The sequence below is a fragment of the Hyalella azteca genome, unplaced genomic scaffold, assembly GCF_000764305.2.
Source record: "Hyalella azteca isolate HAZT.00-mixed unplaced genomic scaffold, Hazt_2.0.2 contig16847, whole genome shotgun sequence".
Taxonomy (NCBI): Eukaryota; Metazoa; Arthropoda; class Malacostraca; order Amphipoda; family Hyalellidae; genus Hyalella; species Hyalella azteca.
The window spans coordinates 759,632-777,330 of NW_025946654.1; the positions used below are offsets into that span (position 1 = coordinate 759,632).

At 40.9% G+C, this 17,699-nt stretch overlaps 2 protein-coding genes across 2 annotated transcripts in view; one reads left to right on the forward strand and one right to left on the reverse strand.

Annotated features, from left to right (window-relative positions):
• Positions 1 to 114: 114 nt before the first annotated feature.
• LOC108680471 lies at positions 115 to 5,579 on the forward strand. Its single transcript, XM_018169293.2, has 4 exons — positions 115 to 515; positions 2,480 to 2,653; positions 2,909 to 3,058; positions 4,106 to 5,579. Exons 1-4 carry the CDS (start codon positions 447 to 449, stop codon positions 4,379 to 4,381), a joined length of 669 nt encoding a protein of 222 aa, XP_018024782.1. The 5' UTR covers positions 115 to 446; the 3' UTR covers positions 4,382 to 5,579.
• A 766-nt stretch (positions 5,580 to 6,345) lies between these two features.
• LOC108680457 (probable GPI-anchored adhesin-like protein PGA55) overlaps positions 6,346 to 17,699 on the reverse strand; it is a 39,814-nt gene continuing 28,460 nt past the window's right edge. Inside the window, exons 5-14 of the mRNA XM_018169276.2 lie at positions 16,131 to 16,260; positions 15,656 to 15,873; positions 15,070 to 15,308; positions 14,616 to 15,022; positions 14,026 to 14,202; positions 13,456 to 13,686; positions 11,973 to 12,821; positions 11,254 to 11,704; positions 10,979 to 11,100; positions 6,346 to 10,682 (exon numbers count right to left, since the gene is read on the reverse strand). Of these exons, the coding sequence (XP_018024765.1) occupies positions 9,918 to 10,682; positions 10,979 to 11,100; positions 11,254 to 11,704; positions 11,973 to 12,821; positions 13,456 to 13,686; positions 14,026 to 14,202; positions 14,616 to 15,022; positions 15,070 to 15,308; positions 15,656 to 15,873; positions 16,131 to 16,260 (3,589 nt within the window). The 3' untranslated portion in view covers positions 6,346 to 9,917. The remainder of the gene's footprint in view (positions 10,683 to 10,978; positions 11,101 to 11,253; positions 11,705 to 11,972; positions 12,822 to 13,455; positions 13,687 to 14,025; positions 14,203 to 14,615; positions 15,023 to 15,069; positions 15,309 to 15,655; positions 15,874 to 16,130; positions 16,261 to 17,699) is intronic.

A 17,699-nucleotide genomic window follows, 5' to 3' on the forward strand; every position in this document is an offset into this window, starting at 1 on the left:
AGCTTGTAGTATAGCATTCAAGTCACCAGCTTTGAACATTATGAAAAAAGCGAAATAAGAAAAGTGCAAAATTAATATTTTTTTAATTCAATAATAATCACAATCGTGAATGTTTTTCAAATTTCGCAAGTATTCTCCATGATGATGTTTCACCTCCTTGTGGGAGTCTCTGCGATCGAATCTGGATTTTCGGCGTTTCTCCTCTACCATTAATGTACCTATCGAAATTGGTGCCATTTTTAATGCCCAGACACTAAAAATTTCCTCCTCCCTCAACTTACTTTTAGCGCTTGGCGACGGACCATTTTATTTTGAACCTCGAACGCTGATATTTTTGTTATTTTATTTTGAACCTCGAACGTTGATATTTTTGTTATTTTATTTTGAACCTCGAACATTAATATTTTTGTTAGTTAATAATGGTAATTTGAATGCCGTGATCCGCGATGGTTCAGGCTGGTGAGCAAAGTCCCAGGTTCGAGTGGCTGGAGGCTGCCGGCATTTCTCACGAGCAGGTCAGTCGTTATTTGGCCAGATTTGGAAAAAGTGTTTCATTTTAAGTCTGGAATAGTACGTGGTTGAGATCTTGAATTTTTTTCTTTGCAGCTGATTAATTGCCTATTAATATAACATACGTAACTAGAGTAGCCATGATTAAACATTTTTCGTACGCTTTATGATCATAGCCGATTAGTTCGTGAAATAATATTTTAACTGGAGGCAATTAGGTACATTGTTGAGGGGAAGCTGTGCAACACATAACTAGCTAGCCATCGTAATGATCGTAAAAGTTGAAGTCTTAAAAAGGATCCGAAGTGTGACTAAAATGACTAACATTCATTTGAGTGAAAATATCTAGTTGCTCAGAAATTGCAATTGAAATAATTTACAGTAACCACTGGCCGAATTCTAAGTTATTTATGAACAAGTAAATATTGCTCGACTGAGCCCAGCCGTTGACGCAGCTACACGTTGGTTGAAGTAGCAGGCCACACGAAGGTTGTAAGTTTCTCACGTAGACGAAGTACACGAATAAGAAGCTAGCGTGAAGCATTTTACTGGTGACGGACACGCTAGAACTTGATTTGATCCAAAGTTCACCACAAAGTTACAGTCTCCTGCCACGCTGGTCTGAGATTCGTAAGGCCACTTAGAGTCTAGACTATGGCTGCATCATTGAGGCTGTTCCTCCGGAATCACCAGCCAGTAGCGGCACCCGTCCATTGTCATCGACAGGGGCGACTTTGTTACGAGAACTTGTTTAGGAATCAGTGCTGGACAGCAGCGCCGGTGCTGGACCTAGGGGCTTGTATTCCCAGACCATCACACGGTGACCGCGTCCAGCATCACCCGTTCTGGCGGCTCAAGCGAAAGTGACCTGATGAAAGCTTACGTTCAACTTTAGCTTCGAGTAATGCTTTACGAACAGAAGATACGCGACCAACGTTTTGCAAAAAGCCGGAACGCTATAAAATATAGGTAGTCTATTTAATGCCATAGACATGTTTTGAAACAACTACTTGCAAGATTCAGAGGGATAGATACGCTGCACCAAAGGTGGGCAGTAGCGCGCTACATTTAAGGCAATGTAGCGGTAGCGGTAGCGTCCGCTACATATTCAAGTAGCGATACAAGGTTTTGCCGCTACTGCGTTACCGCTCCATTTTTATATAAAGCCTTTAGATTTTAATTAATAGTATTAAATATTATTTAAAAACCAGCATGATACATTCATAATTTAAATTACAGAATAAAACTGTACGAAAGATTTCGGTATAATGTTGTCAACCTCAGCCTGTTACTAGTGTCAACATGTTAGTTGCTACTTATTAAGTTGTTACCAGTTCCCACTTACAGGTATTTTTCATGTTTCAGTTTGCTTAGTTATTTTTACGTTTCACCTTCCCTACATGGATCTACCAGTCTCAAAAATAATCAACATATATATACAATTAAAAGACTTATTTTTTATAAGTAAATGTGGGTAATTTTTTAGATTGGTAGATTAAAGTACACATCCATGTTGGGAAGGTAAAACATAAAAATAACTAACTTTTATTTACTGTATCTAACCCGTACTAGTTCGGTTAGGTTAATTGCAATAAAGTTGCAATAATTTTACTCTAGCGGTAGCGGTAAATTTTACTCTAGCGGTAGCGGTAGCGGTAGCGCCGCTACATTTCAAAGTAGCGCTGCCCAGCTCTGCGCTGCACGTAGATTGTTCTCCGTCGTTTATACCACGTTAGCCGCAGCGCAGCAAAGAAACCATTGTTGACCTGAGCTTAACACGAAAATCGTTATACGATTACATGAAATTTATTTGCATTGAGGTTTCTTCCTCCTAAATGTGAAATAATTTCGTGAAAAATCTTTTTAGATATACATAAAAAAGCAGTGTTTAACTAATAAATGGTTGTGATGAGTTGATGTTCGATTATGTTAATAAGAATTAGTTTTTATATTTTTTTCGTTCGTTCAGCTTGCTCGTGAGTGTGTGGAGCAGTTGTGTTACGGAGGACAGGATGAAACTCTGGGGGGCAGTTTCGCCCCCCTCCCGCCCCCTCAAGAGGAGTCACAACGATTGCTCGAGTGCCGCAAGTTCCTCCAAAATGTTGCTTGTCGCATCATCGAGAACAAACTCACGCTGGAGCAGGTACGTAGGCTTATAGTTTCATATGCTGGTATACAATTTCTACGCCCAATTTTCGAAGATAACGTTAACCTCATAATTGACTACTTGCAATTTGTTACCAATTATTGAAAAAGTTAAACACTTTGCTTATGGTTATAATAACCGTCGGTAATGCTATTCGTAAATACAGGTCTGGGACCGAGAGTCCCGTCTACACACAAATAACTAAAGCCCTATAATCAATATTAACGCCACCATGATCGTGCTGCTGTGCAGTGCACGGCGCTGGTGCAGGGGTCGGGGTTCACAGGAGGGTCGGCTCTGTACGCGGCGACCAGGGAGCGTCAGGCCGCCGTGCGCGAGGTGCTCGTGCGTCGCGCGCTGGCGCCTCTGCCCTGCCTGCTGGACTTTGACTGGAACGTCAAGGTATTGCTTTACTGTCAGTTACTGCGTTACTGTCAGTTACTGCGTTACTGTCAGTTACTGCGTTACTGTCAGTTACTGCGTTACTGTCAGTTACTGCGTTAGTATCATTAGTACTATCAGTTACTCCCGCTTTTATGATGGATCTACTTCTTGTCGGCAAATATGGCCGAAGTTTATCCCGATTGCACTGTCAGATGAGCAGCTCTCCAGCTCCCAGTAAGCAAGGGACCAGGAAAAATCATCTATACTTTTAACTTTGATTCTTCAAAAAATTAGTTGCAGCTTCCAAAGAAGCAAATTGAGAATTATCGCACCAATTACTCCCAACTCATTATGTATAATTTCGATGTAAGACGATTTTCAGGCGAGACTTAGTTACCTCTACACTTAGTTAATCTCAAGAATGAGCGTAGACTTCACAAAAAATCGCATGAAATAGGTTGTTTACAGTTTATAGGTTGTCACGAACACAGGTTGTTTACATTTCATTTTTTACAACACTTCTCTTTAACTTCACTTCTTGTTGTTTGTCTGCTACAAATCTTATAATCGAAATTTAATATACTTCTACGTATCCTATCGATCTGAAATTTTGCACACTTGTGTAAAGTTGGAGACAATACATGAATCAAATATCAAAATAAATGATTTTAAATTAAAAAAAAAAGTTTCAATATTAAAAAAATTTAAAAAGTAATTTTGTCAGCTACAAATCTTATAACTGATATTTGACAAACTTTTGCCTGTCTAATTGATTTGAAATTTCGCACACTTGTGTGAAGTTAGAGGCAATGCATGAATCAATTAAAAGGATATATAATTGTGAAAAAAATTATATATTAAAAAAAATTGATATATTAAAAAATTTAAAAATTAATTTTTTTATATTCGAAAATTAAATGAGAAATTCATTGTACATCTGTAAGATTGGAGACACTGGATTCTTTGGAAGTGTTATCTTTAAAAAGTAATTCTTATGGTAATTCATTTAATATCTTTATCAAAAGTATATTCTAACTTTCTATCACTGTAAACGTGATGTGACAGCTCGCGGTGGCAAGCAGCAGCGTGGCAACACTGCAGGAGCCGCTCCTGAACCTCGTCCTGCGCACGACCTCATCCTCTACAGGACCTCCTACAGGAACTACATCCCATCCTTCGACAACGTCCTCCTCAAATGCAAGTGAATTTCCCTCATCTGCAGGAAATTCTTGTAATCTCGGCGCCGGCGAGAATATTTTTGCAGAGCTCAGTCTGGAGCAGGTTGAGGAGCTGATAGCTGCACTCAAAAACGTCCAGTGCAAGATGGTAAAATGTACCTAAATTAACCCATGGCAAGACCGAAGTCGTCATGGTTCGGTGTTAGGTGTACGGTGCCTATTACATTTGTAAAACATTTTTTATGTTTTTTACCAAAGAACTCGATCTATTCTATTATTCACGATTTTTTTCAAAAATACTAGGGAGATATTTAACGATTTCTACAGGCAAATCAATGAAGATGATTTAGCAATTCAAGTCCTATTCATACTTGTCTACCTTACTGATGCCATTATACAATGAGAATATCATCCACATTTGTTGAGTACAACGCGTAAATAGTTGATTAGAATCAATTTTTGGCAGCCACGTGAATTTTATGTTGTTTTGAGCTTCTAGCCCCGCATATACATCATTTCCTTCATATAGACTATTATTTATTCTTGCGTAATATAATGTTATTATCGTGTGTTTCTTCAAACATTGTAATATAGTACATATATTCTCATATTGTCGTGTTACTGGCCGCGTTCTGCACTTGCCTGTCAAACTTTATCACCTTGGTGAAAATTTTCCGATCTCGATTAGAAAATCGATTATCTTGACATCGATGAGTGATCTTGGTGTTCGATTTAGATTATTCCAGTATATTCAATGGTTAAGTTATGCCGATCAGTGCAGGTATACAATTTCGATGCACGAGTATATTCGAATTGTTTTAATCATTATATGCAATCAAATTTGATGATGAATCGTCTTGGTGTGCAGTGATCACTAACATTGCAATTGCGTTTTCAGCCATGACGATTAAGCCAGCCTCCTGTCCAATAGACTTCTCATTTTTTGGATCAATTTTACTTGTTTTTACCTGTAAGTTCTATCATTAAATGAAAGCATTATTAACAAGTTCCTGATTTAATTTTAATGTTCTACTCGCCTTAAACATTAAGGCAGATCTTCAATCTTCAATGCGGATGCGACCACTGAAATGGCCAAGAAATTTGTCTGTGTTAGCTTCAATTATTAGTGGCAATTCGCTTATGGTCGACGATCAACGAGAAAAATATGGTAGATCTGAGTTCAGAAATAGTATGTTCGTCTCTACCCTCATTAAAATTAATGGGGCATATTGTCTAAATATTGACACAATTTCTTGCTCACATGAACATAGAGCGCATGCGGCGGTGATACGCAGCTTTGCCGCTCCTAACTGGCTCATGATGATCAATGCGTTTTGATCTGTGGAGAAATATAGGTGACTACAGAACCTACGTTCTGTAGTCAGTGAACGTAGTCAGTGAACAGTGAAAATTTCTTACCTGGTGTAGCCTCGATTTTCTTCTAACGTTTATCTTTTTCGAGCTCAATCTCTCGGGTAATGTGAACAATTGTTCCGCATAGCTTGAAAAATTCACCTTGAATACGAACTTCAAATTCAGTTATAAAAATCAACCGATCCATTTTGAACATAATCAAGAATCCCACGAACAAAATTGATACATTATTTTATGTTAAGGTCATTCACGAGGGCAAAAATACATCTCTTTTGGAACCAAGTATCTCTCATTTCTCTTGAGTGTATATTCGTTTTCTAGGACGCGGGGACCTTATTTGATTTAATTAAGAGAACCTAAAGACTCGAGTCTCGTCCACTCAAGCATTTCTCGCTGAATCAATTAAGTAATTGTGTTCAGTAATAAATGTGAGCGCTAGGCCCTGATCCGTTGTATATATCGTGACGTTCAGTCTAACTTTTATTAGATTATTTCATAATAGGAAATGAAGCCAAGATGCAAGAAACACTGCAATATCGAAATTGTATTCTTTATTATATTCTTTTACATTTCTAATAAAGAAACCGCTCTAAAAATACAACAAAATATTTCACGCTGTTGAAGGTTAGAGCAAAACACATCGCTGGTGTTTAGTACTCCAAGGGCCATACTTTCAAAACTCGCTAAGTTAACGCAAGTACTTCCGCTCTATTTTCTTGATAATGATTGGTGGATTTTGCTTGAAAAGCCGTCAATGATTGGCTGATGAACTTACGATCTCTTAACTTTTTTTTTTTTGAAGGTATGACCCCCCAAGTGTGCTTCTCAGTCCGCACACTTTCTACGTTTTGTCACGTATTCTGTTATAAATACAAATAAATTGACTTGAATTTTATTCCCACTGTTATTTAATATGCGATTAGTTCATGCCTATTTGTTTCAGTGATTTATGTTGAGGATAAGTCAGATCTAGTCTAGTCATATAATCTGTTTTTTGTCCTACGGTCCTGAAGGAGGCGACAGTAATTTTTATATCTTGGTCTCCCAGTAAATAGAGTAACAGAGTTAATTTTTTTATATCCTCAGAGCTCTAAGTTATTCTACGGCCTAATTATGTAATGTAAAAACAGTGACTAATATCTCTAATGATAATAATAATTGGGTGATCCGCTATCCTTGCGACTATTGTCACTGAGAATTTGAATGAAACTTGCAGATATGAGACGGAACAACTGAACTAAATGTTGCCTGGAACGTCAAAACATCGTTTGATCTACTACATATTCAGTCTCTTTTAATCTCATATGAGGCATTTTAACCCTTACCATCGATATTTAATGTAAATGAACCAAATTGCTGATGAAATTAGGTTTCTTATCTGGACTCGGCCCATCATACAGAATGAAGGATAGCATCGTAATGCCACTTTCAATACAAGCAATTCGTTCTAAATTTCTAAATTTTCTCCTTCGAACGTCCTTCTAAGTTCGTACTCCCTCTGGTGTTTAGATGAAGCTCAATTTTTAATGTACACATGAGGACACAAAACTTTGTTCCTCTGAAATATTTGTTAGATTGTTCTTAAATTTGAAATTAATTTTTACTATCACTTTACTAGTGGTCGTTATGTTTATTCTGAAACTGGCGTTAGCCACCAAATTACAATACAAAAAAATTAATTTATTAAAGCCACTCAAACCTAACCCTCCTATCTGCGCTATATTCTACATGCTCTTATTAATGAATTATTCGATGGTCATGAGCCTTCTTTCGTCCCGAGGCAGCTTTCGATAAGCTATCAAATGTTGCGGCCACCAACCCCACAAAGGTTTGCTAGGTACTATTATGACCCAACGCTTGCTCTTACGCAGCACATTTATCACCGTGAGTTAACTCCGTCAATTTTAATAACCCAAGAAATCTTTTATTGTCCCGTAGATCGTGCCCAACTTCGCCGAGCCGTCTTTTCCCAAATCTTTTAATAGGTCGTAGTGCAATGGGCATTCCGGACACCATCACGGACTCGAGGCAAATTTGGCTTCCGATGAATTTTTGTTGGCAAATGAAGAGAGACTGTGGAGGCGTCTGAGTGAAGTCACGCTCAATCATGTCAAGATACATGGCGTGCCTTTGGCTTGAGACCACTAATATATCGGATACTTCTTCTCTGGAACCCAGTGGATTTATATGCAGCATCCGAAATTGTTGATGTTCTCTCTCTCTCTCTTATTTGACGATACTCTAGTATGAATTTAATCAAATGTTAACCTTCCCTACAATTTAACTCGTTAATGCGCAGATCCGACGTCGACTAAAAATATTGAATTTTTTGCGAGAACGATGCATTGCATGATTTTTTCGGTCATTGTTATTGATCTGCACTCAAGCTCCAGAGCCATGAAGTATTTCTTAATTTAATTCCTTGTGGAAATAAACTTTGCTGGAAAATTTTGTGCGCCCACATAAATTTCTGCCTCTCCAACTCCTCTTGGATTACTGCCTGCTACACGCAGGCATCCGTATCGGTTTGCTAAAACACAGGTAACTAATCACACACAAACTTGCACCAAATGCACGCGCACAACACTGACACTAAACTATTTGACGACATCGAGTTATTTGGGACTTGAATCAACATGTTTTAGTAAAGCACTTGACTTCATAAGTATCACTCTAGGTCTGGGCTATCGTATTGCTCTCGCTGAATTGGATATCCATTTATATTTATATTAGTGTGTTTATAGCAGACATTTGTGTCGTAGGTTGGCCAAACAATTACTCGATGATTTGGTAATTCAATCGTATTCTTGCCTTAAATTATCTTTGGTTGTGCGGGAAAATCGACATAATACTGTTTTGCATGACACGTGCAGCACCTTGGGTAAATTGATCCATGAAATTTATACCCACGAACACCACAAAGAACGGAGAAAATATAACTTAAATAGCGAGCGCATCATGACAGAGTGAACACCCGGTCGAAGTAACATAATAAATTATTTTAGTCTCCCTTCCCTCGACAGCCGACCGACATCTTATAAACAAAGTTTTCATCTATTGGCTATCTGAAAATTATTTACTGACTCGGCTACATGATAAAGGTTAACTAAATCACAAAACTAAAGTACGATTGTACTCTAAAGTGCCTAAATTGTAGCGTAAAACCTGGGGTGCAAGGCTATATACGTATTGATGGTGAGGGTTGCATCCTTTGTTAAGCTATACTCGAGGGCTGCTTATGCCGAGATGAGACTTTGAGAGTATCAAACGCTGAAATTGAATCAAATATCGAAATCAAATATTTTTACCGGGAGCTAAGGCTTTTCAGTAAAGTGATGACTTACTGCTCATTTAGTGAAAAATTGGATTATTGTGAAAGCTACATGCAGCGCAACTTTCAAACCTTGAATCCTACTGCAATGTTGTAAAATTTCTATTGAGGAAGATTTAATATCTGCCGTTCAAAATACTTTTTTTCCCGAAAGGAAAAATTATAGTACAATTACTGTATAAATATTGGTCGTTTTAATCCATTTGCCGACAACAGAACGTTCTCGATTGCATTTCTCGCACCATCAAAGCGTAGATTCACCTTCCAACTCACTGCCTTCTCAGCCTCAAACATCTCGCTTTCAGCACAGTCGCCACCATCTATCCACCGAGGCACGTACAAAGCTTCGTTCAACCATTCAACGAGGCACGCACACAGTTTCGTTCATCCATTCACCGAGGCACGCGCAAAGTTTCGTTCATTCATTATCCGAGGCACGCATACAGTTTCGTTCATCCATTCACCGAGGCCCGCACAAAGTTTCGTTCATCCATTCTCCGAGGCACGCATACAGTTTCGTTCATCCATTCACCGAGGCACGCACAAAGTTTCGTTCATCCATTCATCGAGGCACGCACAAAGTTTCGTTCATCCATTCTCCGCGGCACGCATACTGTTTCGTTCATTCATTCATCGAGGCACGCATACAATTTCGTTCATCCACTCACCGAGGCCCGTACCCAGTTTCGTTTATCCATTCACCGAGGCACGCTCACAGCTTTGTTCTAATCATTCACCGAGGCACGCACACAGCTTTGTTCTAATCATTCACCGAGGCACGCACACAGCTTTGTTCTAATCATTCACCGAGGCACGCACACAGCTTTGTTCTAATCGTTCACCGAGGCACACACATTGTCTCTATTTAACTCGTCTCTCTTGACTCAGCCCGCTACGTGCCTGTTACTTGATGGGTGCACACGCCTGCTTTATACAGTAGTGGGCATATTTACGTAATATGCGAATGACAAAATTGATTGTCGCGCACTCTCCTCTATGAGCCCCCTGAGGAAGAGTCTTGGGAGTCGTGTGGGAGGCAGAGATGAGGAAGCATCTGTGTCAACGCTGGGTGAAGGTTGGGAGGGATGACTGGAAGAGCGGGTGAAGGAGGCCTCCTTGGTGAAGGGGACGGGTGAAATGCAGCACCAGATAAATGAGCTGGAGACGATGCCGTGTGAGATCTGGGCGACGAATGAGACGACGACACAGCGTAGCCAGCAGTAGGTACCGCAAAAGACGGTCCTCCAGTACTTGCTAAGCCTGATGATGATAACGTGACTCCTAAACAAGCGTACATCGGCGTAGTGCTCATCGCCGGTGGTGTTGCCGTATGTTTGGATATATTAGCGACAACGGCAGGAGGCACTCCTGTGGCACTGTAATACTGTCCAAGCAGGTTATGCCCAATGCCAGATGAATATCCAGCCGGCATGACGCCGCTCACTCCAGACATGAGGGCAGCATGCGACTCGATTCCTGTTGACATTGTCCCCGTCGAGACGAGGTTCGAAGTTCCCAGGAATGTGTTTCCGAATTCCGATGAGAGGCCACCAAGGCCCAAGCCAGAGGTGCCTGCCATTGACGATGCGGCCATAAGGTTGGAAGCTCCTCCGGCGGTCATGACTTTGATGGCATGTGCCATTTCTGAGGGAATGTTCAATGTTGTGGGAGGAGAGGGCTTACCAGTCAATTTCAAGTGAAGAGTGGCATTGGGGACCAGCCCAAGCTCTGCCATTGTCGCAGAGTTCTGATCCAAAACCTGCAAGATGATAGTCGAAGACTGTGTTTATCTTTCATACGGTTACCACTCGTGGCATCAGACATATTATGGTGAAAATTTTAGCCTATAATATCTTCCTGTCTCTACTCTACTCTATTTTTCCTCTTAAATCAGTACGAAACAATAATAAATATTTATACCAGATAAAATTCGTAATTTTCTACAAAATATTGCAAGAAAGAATGAACCGTTGATATTTAATTTCATAAATCTACTCATTGCATGTACTTGTTTTTCAACGTTTGTTTGGTTATCAATAGTTTGAGGAGACTCGCCTGGTATGGAAAGGTGCGAACTACTTCGAAGTTGTCATCCCCGTCGCGGTACGAGCGAAGATAGGTTCTCAATTTCTCCAAAGTGTCATTCGCCTTCAATTTTATCAAATATGTTTGTGTACCTAAGGAGAAAAATATTCATAAGCAAGATGAAACCGTTTTTAAGTGGGAAGAAACAAGCAAGCGTTATAGAATTTGAATACGCTGTTCTAATCTTACGCAAATACTAATCTGTGATTTTATTTTATTTAATATGATAATTCCATTGCTATTACCGTTAGCAGCCCGAATTCTGAGGGTCGTGATGATGACAGGTTGTCTCGCGTGAACGATTGAAGATTTTCTCCCAGAGACTCCAGACCCCGTAACTTTGCTAGAAACAGAACAGACCGACGATGAAGCAGCCAGTGGGGAAATTTCTTGAACCTTTTTAGTCACCATTCCCAAGCCAACGGGGGACGAAGACAGTATATTAGAAACTGAAGGTACTCTAGTGGCTTTTAGCGGTTTCGCCACCTGGCCCGCACTGTCGGATTTGGGCTCTTCCGACTTCGGAGAAGGGCTTTTAGAAGGCGTTTCTTTGTCTTTTTCTTCTGTTTCTTCTGAATCTGCTTTTTCGGTGTTTTCTTTTGTTTCTTCGTCTGAGTCATTCTCTTCCTGGCTCTCATCAGCTTCATCCAGAATGGGAGTGTGCACCAGCGTCAATGAACTCTTCCGGGATGAGCCCTTCCAACAGATCAAATAATTGATAATTATTAAAAAAAAATTCCTAATGGATATTTATTAATATTAAAGACTTATAAAGCTTTACTGTACTCGCCCACTTTCTCCATACGCTAGATATTCTATTGAAATCAAGGCCCTCTCCTTGTGACTTGAGAAACCTCTATACATGTATATGTGCTAGCCTACGAATCAAACATGGATTACAGACCTAACATTTGTACATACTTCACACAGCGGTTTTTCAAATTAGATAAACATTAACACTCACCATTAACATATCAGATACTTCCTCTCTCAGGTTTACAATCTTGCCGTTCTTCACGACACAGGCCGGCACTCTAGACAGGAAATCTTCCACTGAAGTTCGTCTCTTGCGTAAACTATCGACATCGATGTCCGTAGCGGCCACTCCTCCTCCTACAACCATACCGATGCTTCCTCGTCTGCCAGATCCGACCATCGCTGCGGCTTCCATTTCGTCGTGTAGTAGCATAGCTCTGTTCATTCTGTTCCATTCACGAGGACTTTTTCTCCTTCCTATATTAAGGGCCCTCCTTGCCACCTCACTTACTCTTCTAGCATCGCTGCCTCTCCTGGCTTCGCTGCCTCGCCGACCTTCTGTCATTTTCCTTGCGTCGCTACCGCGCCTCATGTCAATGACTCTTCGTACCTCACTGCCCCGGCGAGCTTCGCTCACGGGACGACCGTCTACTCCTTCGAAGTGCCGGGAAGCTTCGCTGCCTCTCCGGCAACTGTGAGTTTTTATTGGGGGCTCCGATGGCGCTGGAACTGATGGTTCTGGAGGAATAGTAGAAGTGATGGTGGATTGGGAGGTGGTTGAATGCTGTGAAACCGACGTCTGAATGCCGTGACTAGACACCGTCGTTACTGCTTGAGTCACGTGTTGGGCGATGATGCAGGTTGTGGTAACAACAGATGTGGCGAGAGTAGAGGTAGGAGGAGCGACTTCTATTCTCGTGACTTCACTTTCACTCTTGTCACTGGCACGTTGCAGGGAATCTCGACGGCTGCCTACATGCTGGAGGTAAGCAAAAGCTTTCGTCAGCATCTCAGGAAGCTTAGGAGAGGGAGACCGGGTAGGAAGTCTGCGGCAGGTCTAGAAAACCAATACGAATACATCGACTACTTGGCAGACACAGGAACTACAGTGCTAGTTAGTGACGATTCTACGACATTCAGTGTCAGTTATTATGGTATTTTATTGTAATTAAAAATTACAATAAACAAAAATTTCTGGAGGTTTAGTCGAATACAGTAATCGTCTGTTACGCAAGCTCCATAAATACATTATAGATTCAATGGGTATGAAATAAAATAATATAAATATAATTCTAAAAAATTTCATGAACACTCTTGCCATGATGACATTTTAACTTCATATCATTCTTAGATTATTGATTTCAAGGAAATTTCTGGTATTTAAACAACGCTATGGTATTAATAAATCAGGGTAAACGAAGATAGACTCTTTCAAAACTGTTTTATAAGACTCCAATATTTTGCTTAGAATACTCTCAAAATAATTACTAAAGCTAATCAGAACTGAATTTCATGATTGTCTTCCAACAGTTTGACACACTTCCCCTTGACAGTTATCTAAAATGGTCTCAAAATAAAAAAGTTTAACAAAACTTTAAATACAAAACAGTTCTCACCTCAAAACATTTCTAACGTCAAACAGTTCTAACCTCAAAAACTTTAACAGAACTTCAAGTACAAACAGTTCTCACCTCGCTGGATTCACTCTTGTATTCGGCTTCAGGGCAGAGCTTGGAGGGCTCGACCAGCGGGTCGGCCTCAGAGATGCTACCCGTCACCAGACTCGTGACGGACGTCAGGGACGAGCCTGTCAGGCCCGAGTCTCCCATTGATATCTTAGGGCGGGGCGGCACGGGCGGCCTCGAGCTGCCTTTGCGACGACTCGATGTCGGCAGGTGAATAACTTGTCGCTTGTCGCGCACCTTGAACGTTCCAAGAAGCAATATATATGTGATACGTATAATAAATTATTATTATTATAACTTTATCTCTCTTGTACGATCATTTCTTTTTGTTTTAATACAAAACTTTTTTCTATACTACTATTTAGTGAGTGAAATATCGATCAAAAATACTTTTACGTAAACGAATAATCAAGACCAGGATCATAATATATCCACATCACGAAAGCGATAAATCTTGAATGACCTATGAGGAGTCCGAAAGTCTTGAAAATCGTGATTTATATCTTGCTTCTGGACGAACATGAGACAACTTTATGGTCAAGATCATAATTCAATCGTTCCCCTGATAATCCTCACTTTGATCAGCGTCCCTCTGGTGTTGGGCGTTAGGACTTCATCAGGCATAAGGCCATCGAGGAGGTCCTGCAGGAAGCTCCTGGTGGATGAAGAGTCGAAACTGCGGAACGGCGAGTCCGCGGCGCCGACGACGATTCCGTTCTTGTAGACGGTCACGTCAACGCTCACCAAGTTCGACTGTTGATACGAACCGAATAATTTATTGCTAGACATTTGTTCTGTGGCTCTTTAAAATTCGTATAGTAATTACTGGTTAATAACCAGGTTTTTGAATTGCTTGAATTAACAGTTAATAGTTTAATAAATTAGGTCAGTAAATAACAAATTAGTTTAAAATAGCTTTCATTCAATAAAGAAGTATGCATGCCAGTAAAAAGGTGTTTCTTCACATCTAATGTAACCTAATATTTAAGACCAGGATTAATTTCGACGATGTAATTCCTCCTCAATTATTTGTGCATATAATTTAGAAAACTTTAACAGCTGTATATCCGTACTGTATGTGTAAATTCATCGTGCCCATCGCAATGCAACTCCGAGTCTGCAGAGCTGGCTTTACTCACGGCGTAGTTACTGTTTGTGGTACTGACCTTGTCTGCAGCTACAGGGGAAGCTGCCGCCAGGCCAGAGTCTGCATATGCAGAGCTGGCTTTGGTCACGGCGTAGTTACTGTTTGTGGTACTGACCTTGTCTGCAGCTACAGGGGAAGCTGCCGTCAGACCAGAGTCTGCAGAGCTAGCTTTACTCAAGGCGTAGTTGCTGTTTGTGGTACTGACCTTGTCTGCAGCTACAGGGGAAGCTGCCGCCAGACCAGAGTCTGCAGAGCTGGCTTTACTCAAGGCGTAGTGGCTGTTTGTGCTACTGACCTTGTCTGCAGCTACAGGGGAAGATGCCGTCAGACCAGAGTCTGCAGAGCTGGCTTTACTCAAGGCGTAGTTACTGTTTGTGGTACTGACCTTGTCTGCAGCTACAGGGGAAGCGGCCGCCAGACCAGAGTCTGCAGAGCTGGCTTTACTCACGGCGTAGTTACTGTTTTTGGTATACTGACCTTGTCTGCAGCTACAGGGGAAGCTGCCGCCAGGCCAGAGTCTGCAGAGCTGGCTTTGGTCACGGCGTTGGTGCTGTTGGTGGTGAGTGTCTCAGCGTTGAGCGTCTCGACAGCGGTGACGAGCTGCTCGAAGTCCAGCACGAAAGGTTCGGCCTCCGAAGACACGCTACGACTCGTTGACTCCACGGCGGTGCGGCGAACTCCGCGAGTCAACAGAGACGAGTCCGTCGGGGACCTGAGCACAGATTGAAATTCACTAAGGTTGGTATTTTTAAAATGATAAATCTTCAGTTTCAATTTAGAGTAATGCGGTACAAAGTATTTTCGTCATTCATCAGACTTTATAATTCCAGGGGTTCAATTTAAATTTGACCGATTAATAATAAGTCGGGTAAAAATTTACTTTTTGCTCGTACTATTGGAATCCGTCTGTTCAGAGCACCATGAAGTGCATGGGAGGATAACCAAATTTTAGGGGTAAAGTCCGTAGATGTTTTCCCTAATCCAAATAAACCCAGAAAAGCGTGTCCGAAAATTGTTGGTATACTGCTAGGTGCTTAACTATAATTGAGTACCCCTTACCTTCGGTTTTTCTTAATCTTAACCCTTGGAGGAGGTCTTCCAGCTCTCGAGGATCGCTTGGGGGAAGCCGTGGGTGTTGTATTGGTGGAGGAGAAGGAGGAAGATGAGGAAGAAGAGGAGGTGGAGCATGAGCGAGAAGAGGAGTAAGAAGCAAGAGGCTGCAGCGCGTACGATCCATCAGCCTCACTCCACACCAACCCATAGTCACCCAGGAATTGCTGTATAGGATAAATAACTGCTTTATTAATATACCTTAATAAATACTAATCACTATACACGACGAAAAAATTACTATTAAATTGACGAATAACATTTTTTCTCTATCGTTACTTGTTTTCGAAAGAAAATATTTAGCTAACTAAAGTATTGTGGTTTATTACACAAAATTCAACGATAGAATCTGAAAGTACGAACTGATGAAGTATAATTTAATTAGGTAATGAGTTTAAATAAAATGTTAAAGTTTAAGCGAGACCTCAAGTTTTAGGAGATGGTGCTCGAGTTTGGTGCACTTGGTCTCGAGGTGATAGATACGTTGTTCCTTGTAGGGGTCTAGCAGCCCCCGCATGTGCCCCCCACCCTGATCCTCCTCCCTCATACACATCCTGTACGCAAGACGGTGGACAGGAAATCAATACAATCTCACGCATTTCAGAAATCAGTAGGTAATACAAATCAATACAATGTCACGCATTTCAGAAATCAGTAGGTAATACAAATCAATACAATGTCATGCATTTCAGAAATCAGTAGGTAATACAAATCAATACAATGTCACGCATTTCAGAAATCAGATATAAATAATGCCTGAAAATAATTTTATTGTAAATAATATCTAAATTTCAGGACGTACGTACGAGGGTTGCAAGTTTCATTAATTAAGCATATAATTATTAGGAATCTTCCTAATTCCAGAAACGTGTCTCTGAATAATTCACAGTATGTACGAAATTTGCAAGTATCGTTATACTCATAGTAACAAGGAATGTTCCTAATTCCAGAAACGTGTCTCTGAATAATATTCACACAGTAAAGTCTCCTTAATTCATATAATTATCGTACAATATAAATCACTTAACGTCATTTCCAATTCAATAACATGAGCCTTAAGTTTATGCATATGAAGAGCAGGCATTAATAATTAATGTAACGTCCATCAAAGAGCAAGTCAAGAGCGCTCGATGGAACTAATATTGAGAATTCGATTAGCTTAGCAATTCCAGCGCTAATAAGACCGTGCCTCCCTCAAGATGAGCCCTGCATGTGATGTATTAATCAATCATTTTAATTATACGTATGATGAACCATAATGATCGAATGGTACAGGATCTGGAATCTTGACTCTATATTTATTCCTATTTATTCCAGTCATTCCAGATTTCACTGAAAGGGCGAATGAAAGTAAAAGGGCGATTTTTCACGAGTTCGCTCATGAAACCGACATCAAAAAGTTTCTGGCGTCATGCATTGAAAACAAAAAAAAAATGAATTTTTCTTTGAATGAAAGTTTCAAATGAAGTTGCGCTCCAAGACACGTGGCATCGCTGCCAAGCCAGTAACTGACGTCACTGCCAAGCCAGCAACTGACGTCACTGCCAAGCCAGCAACTGATGTCACTGCCAAGCCAGCAACTGATGTCACTGCCAAGCCAGCAACTGACGTCACTACCAAGCCAGTAACTGACGTCACTGCCAAGCCAGTAACTGATGCCACTGCCAAGCCAGTAACTGACGTCACTGCCAAGCCAGCAACTGACGTCACTACCACACCAGTAACTGACGTCACTGCCAAGCCAGCAACTGACGTCACTACCACACCAGTAACTGAAGTCACTGCCAAGCCAGTAACTGACGTCACTGCCAAGCCAGTAACTGACGTCACTGCCAAGCCAGTAACTAATATCAGTGCCACTTAGTTAAAGTTGTAGCGCAGGCGTCCATGTCATCAAGAGGCGCTCATTAGGTCTGTACCCCACGCCACACCTGCGGCCTGGTCTCGTCTGGTGCAATAATTACAGTCTTAAGCTCGTCTTCCCGGCGTGGGC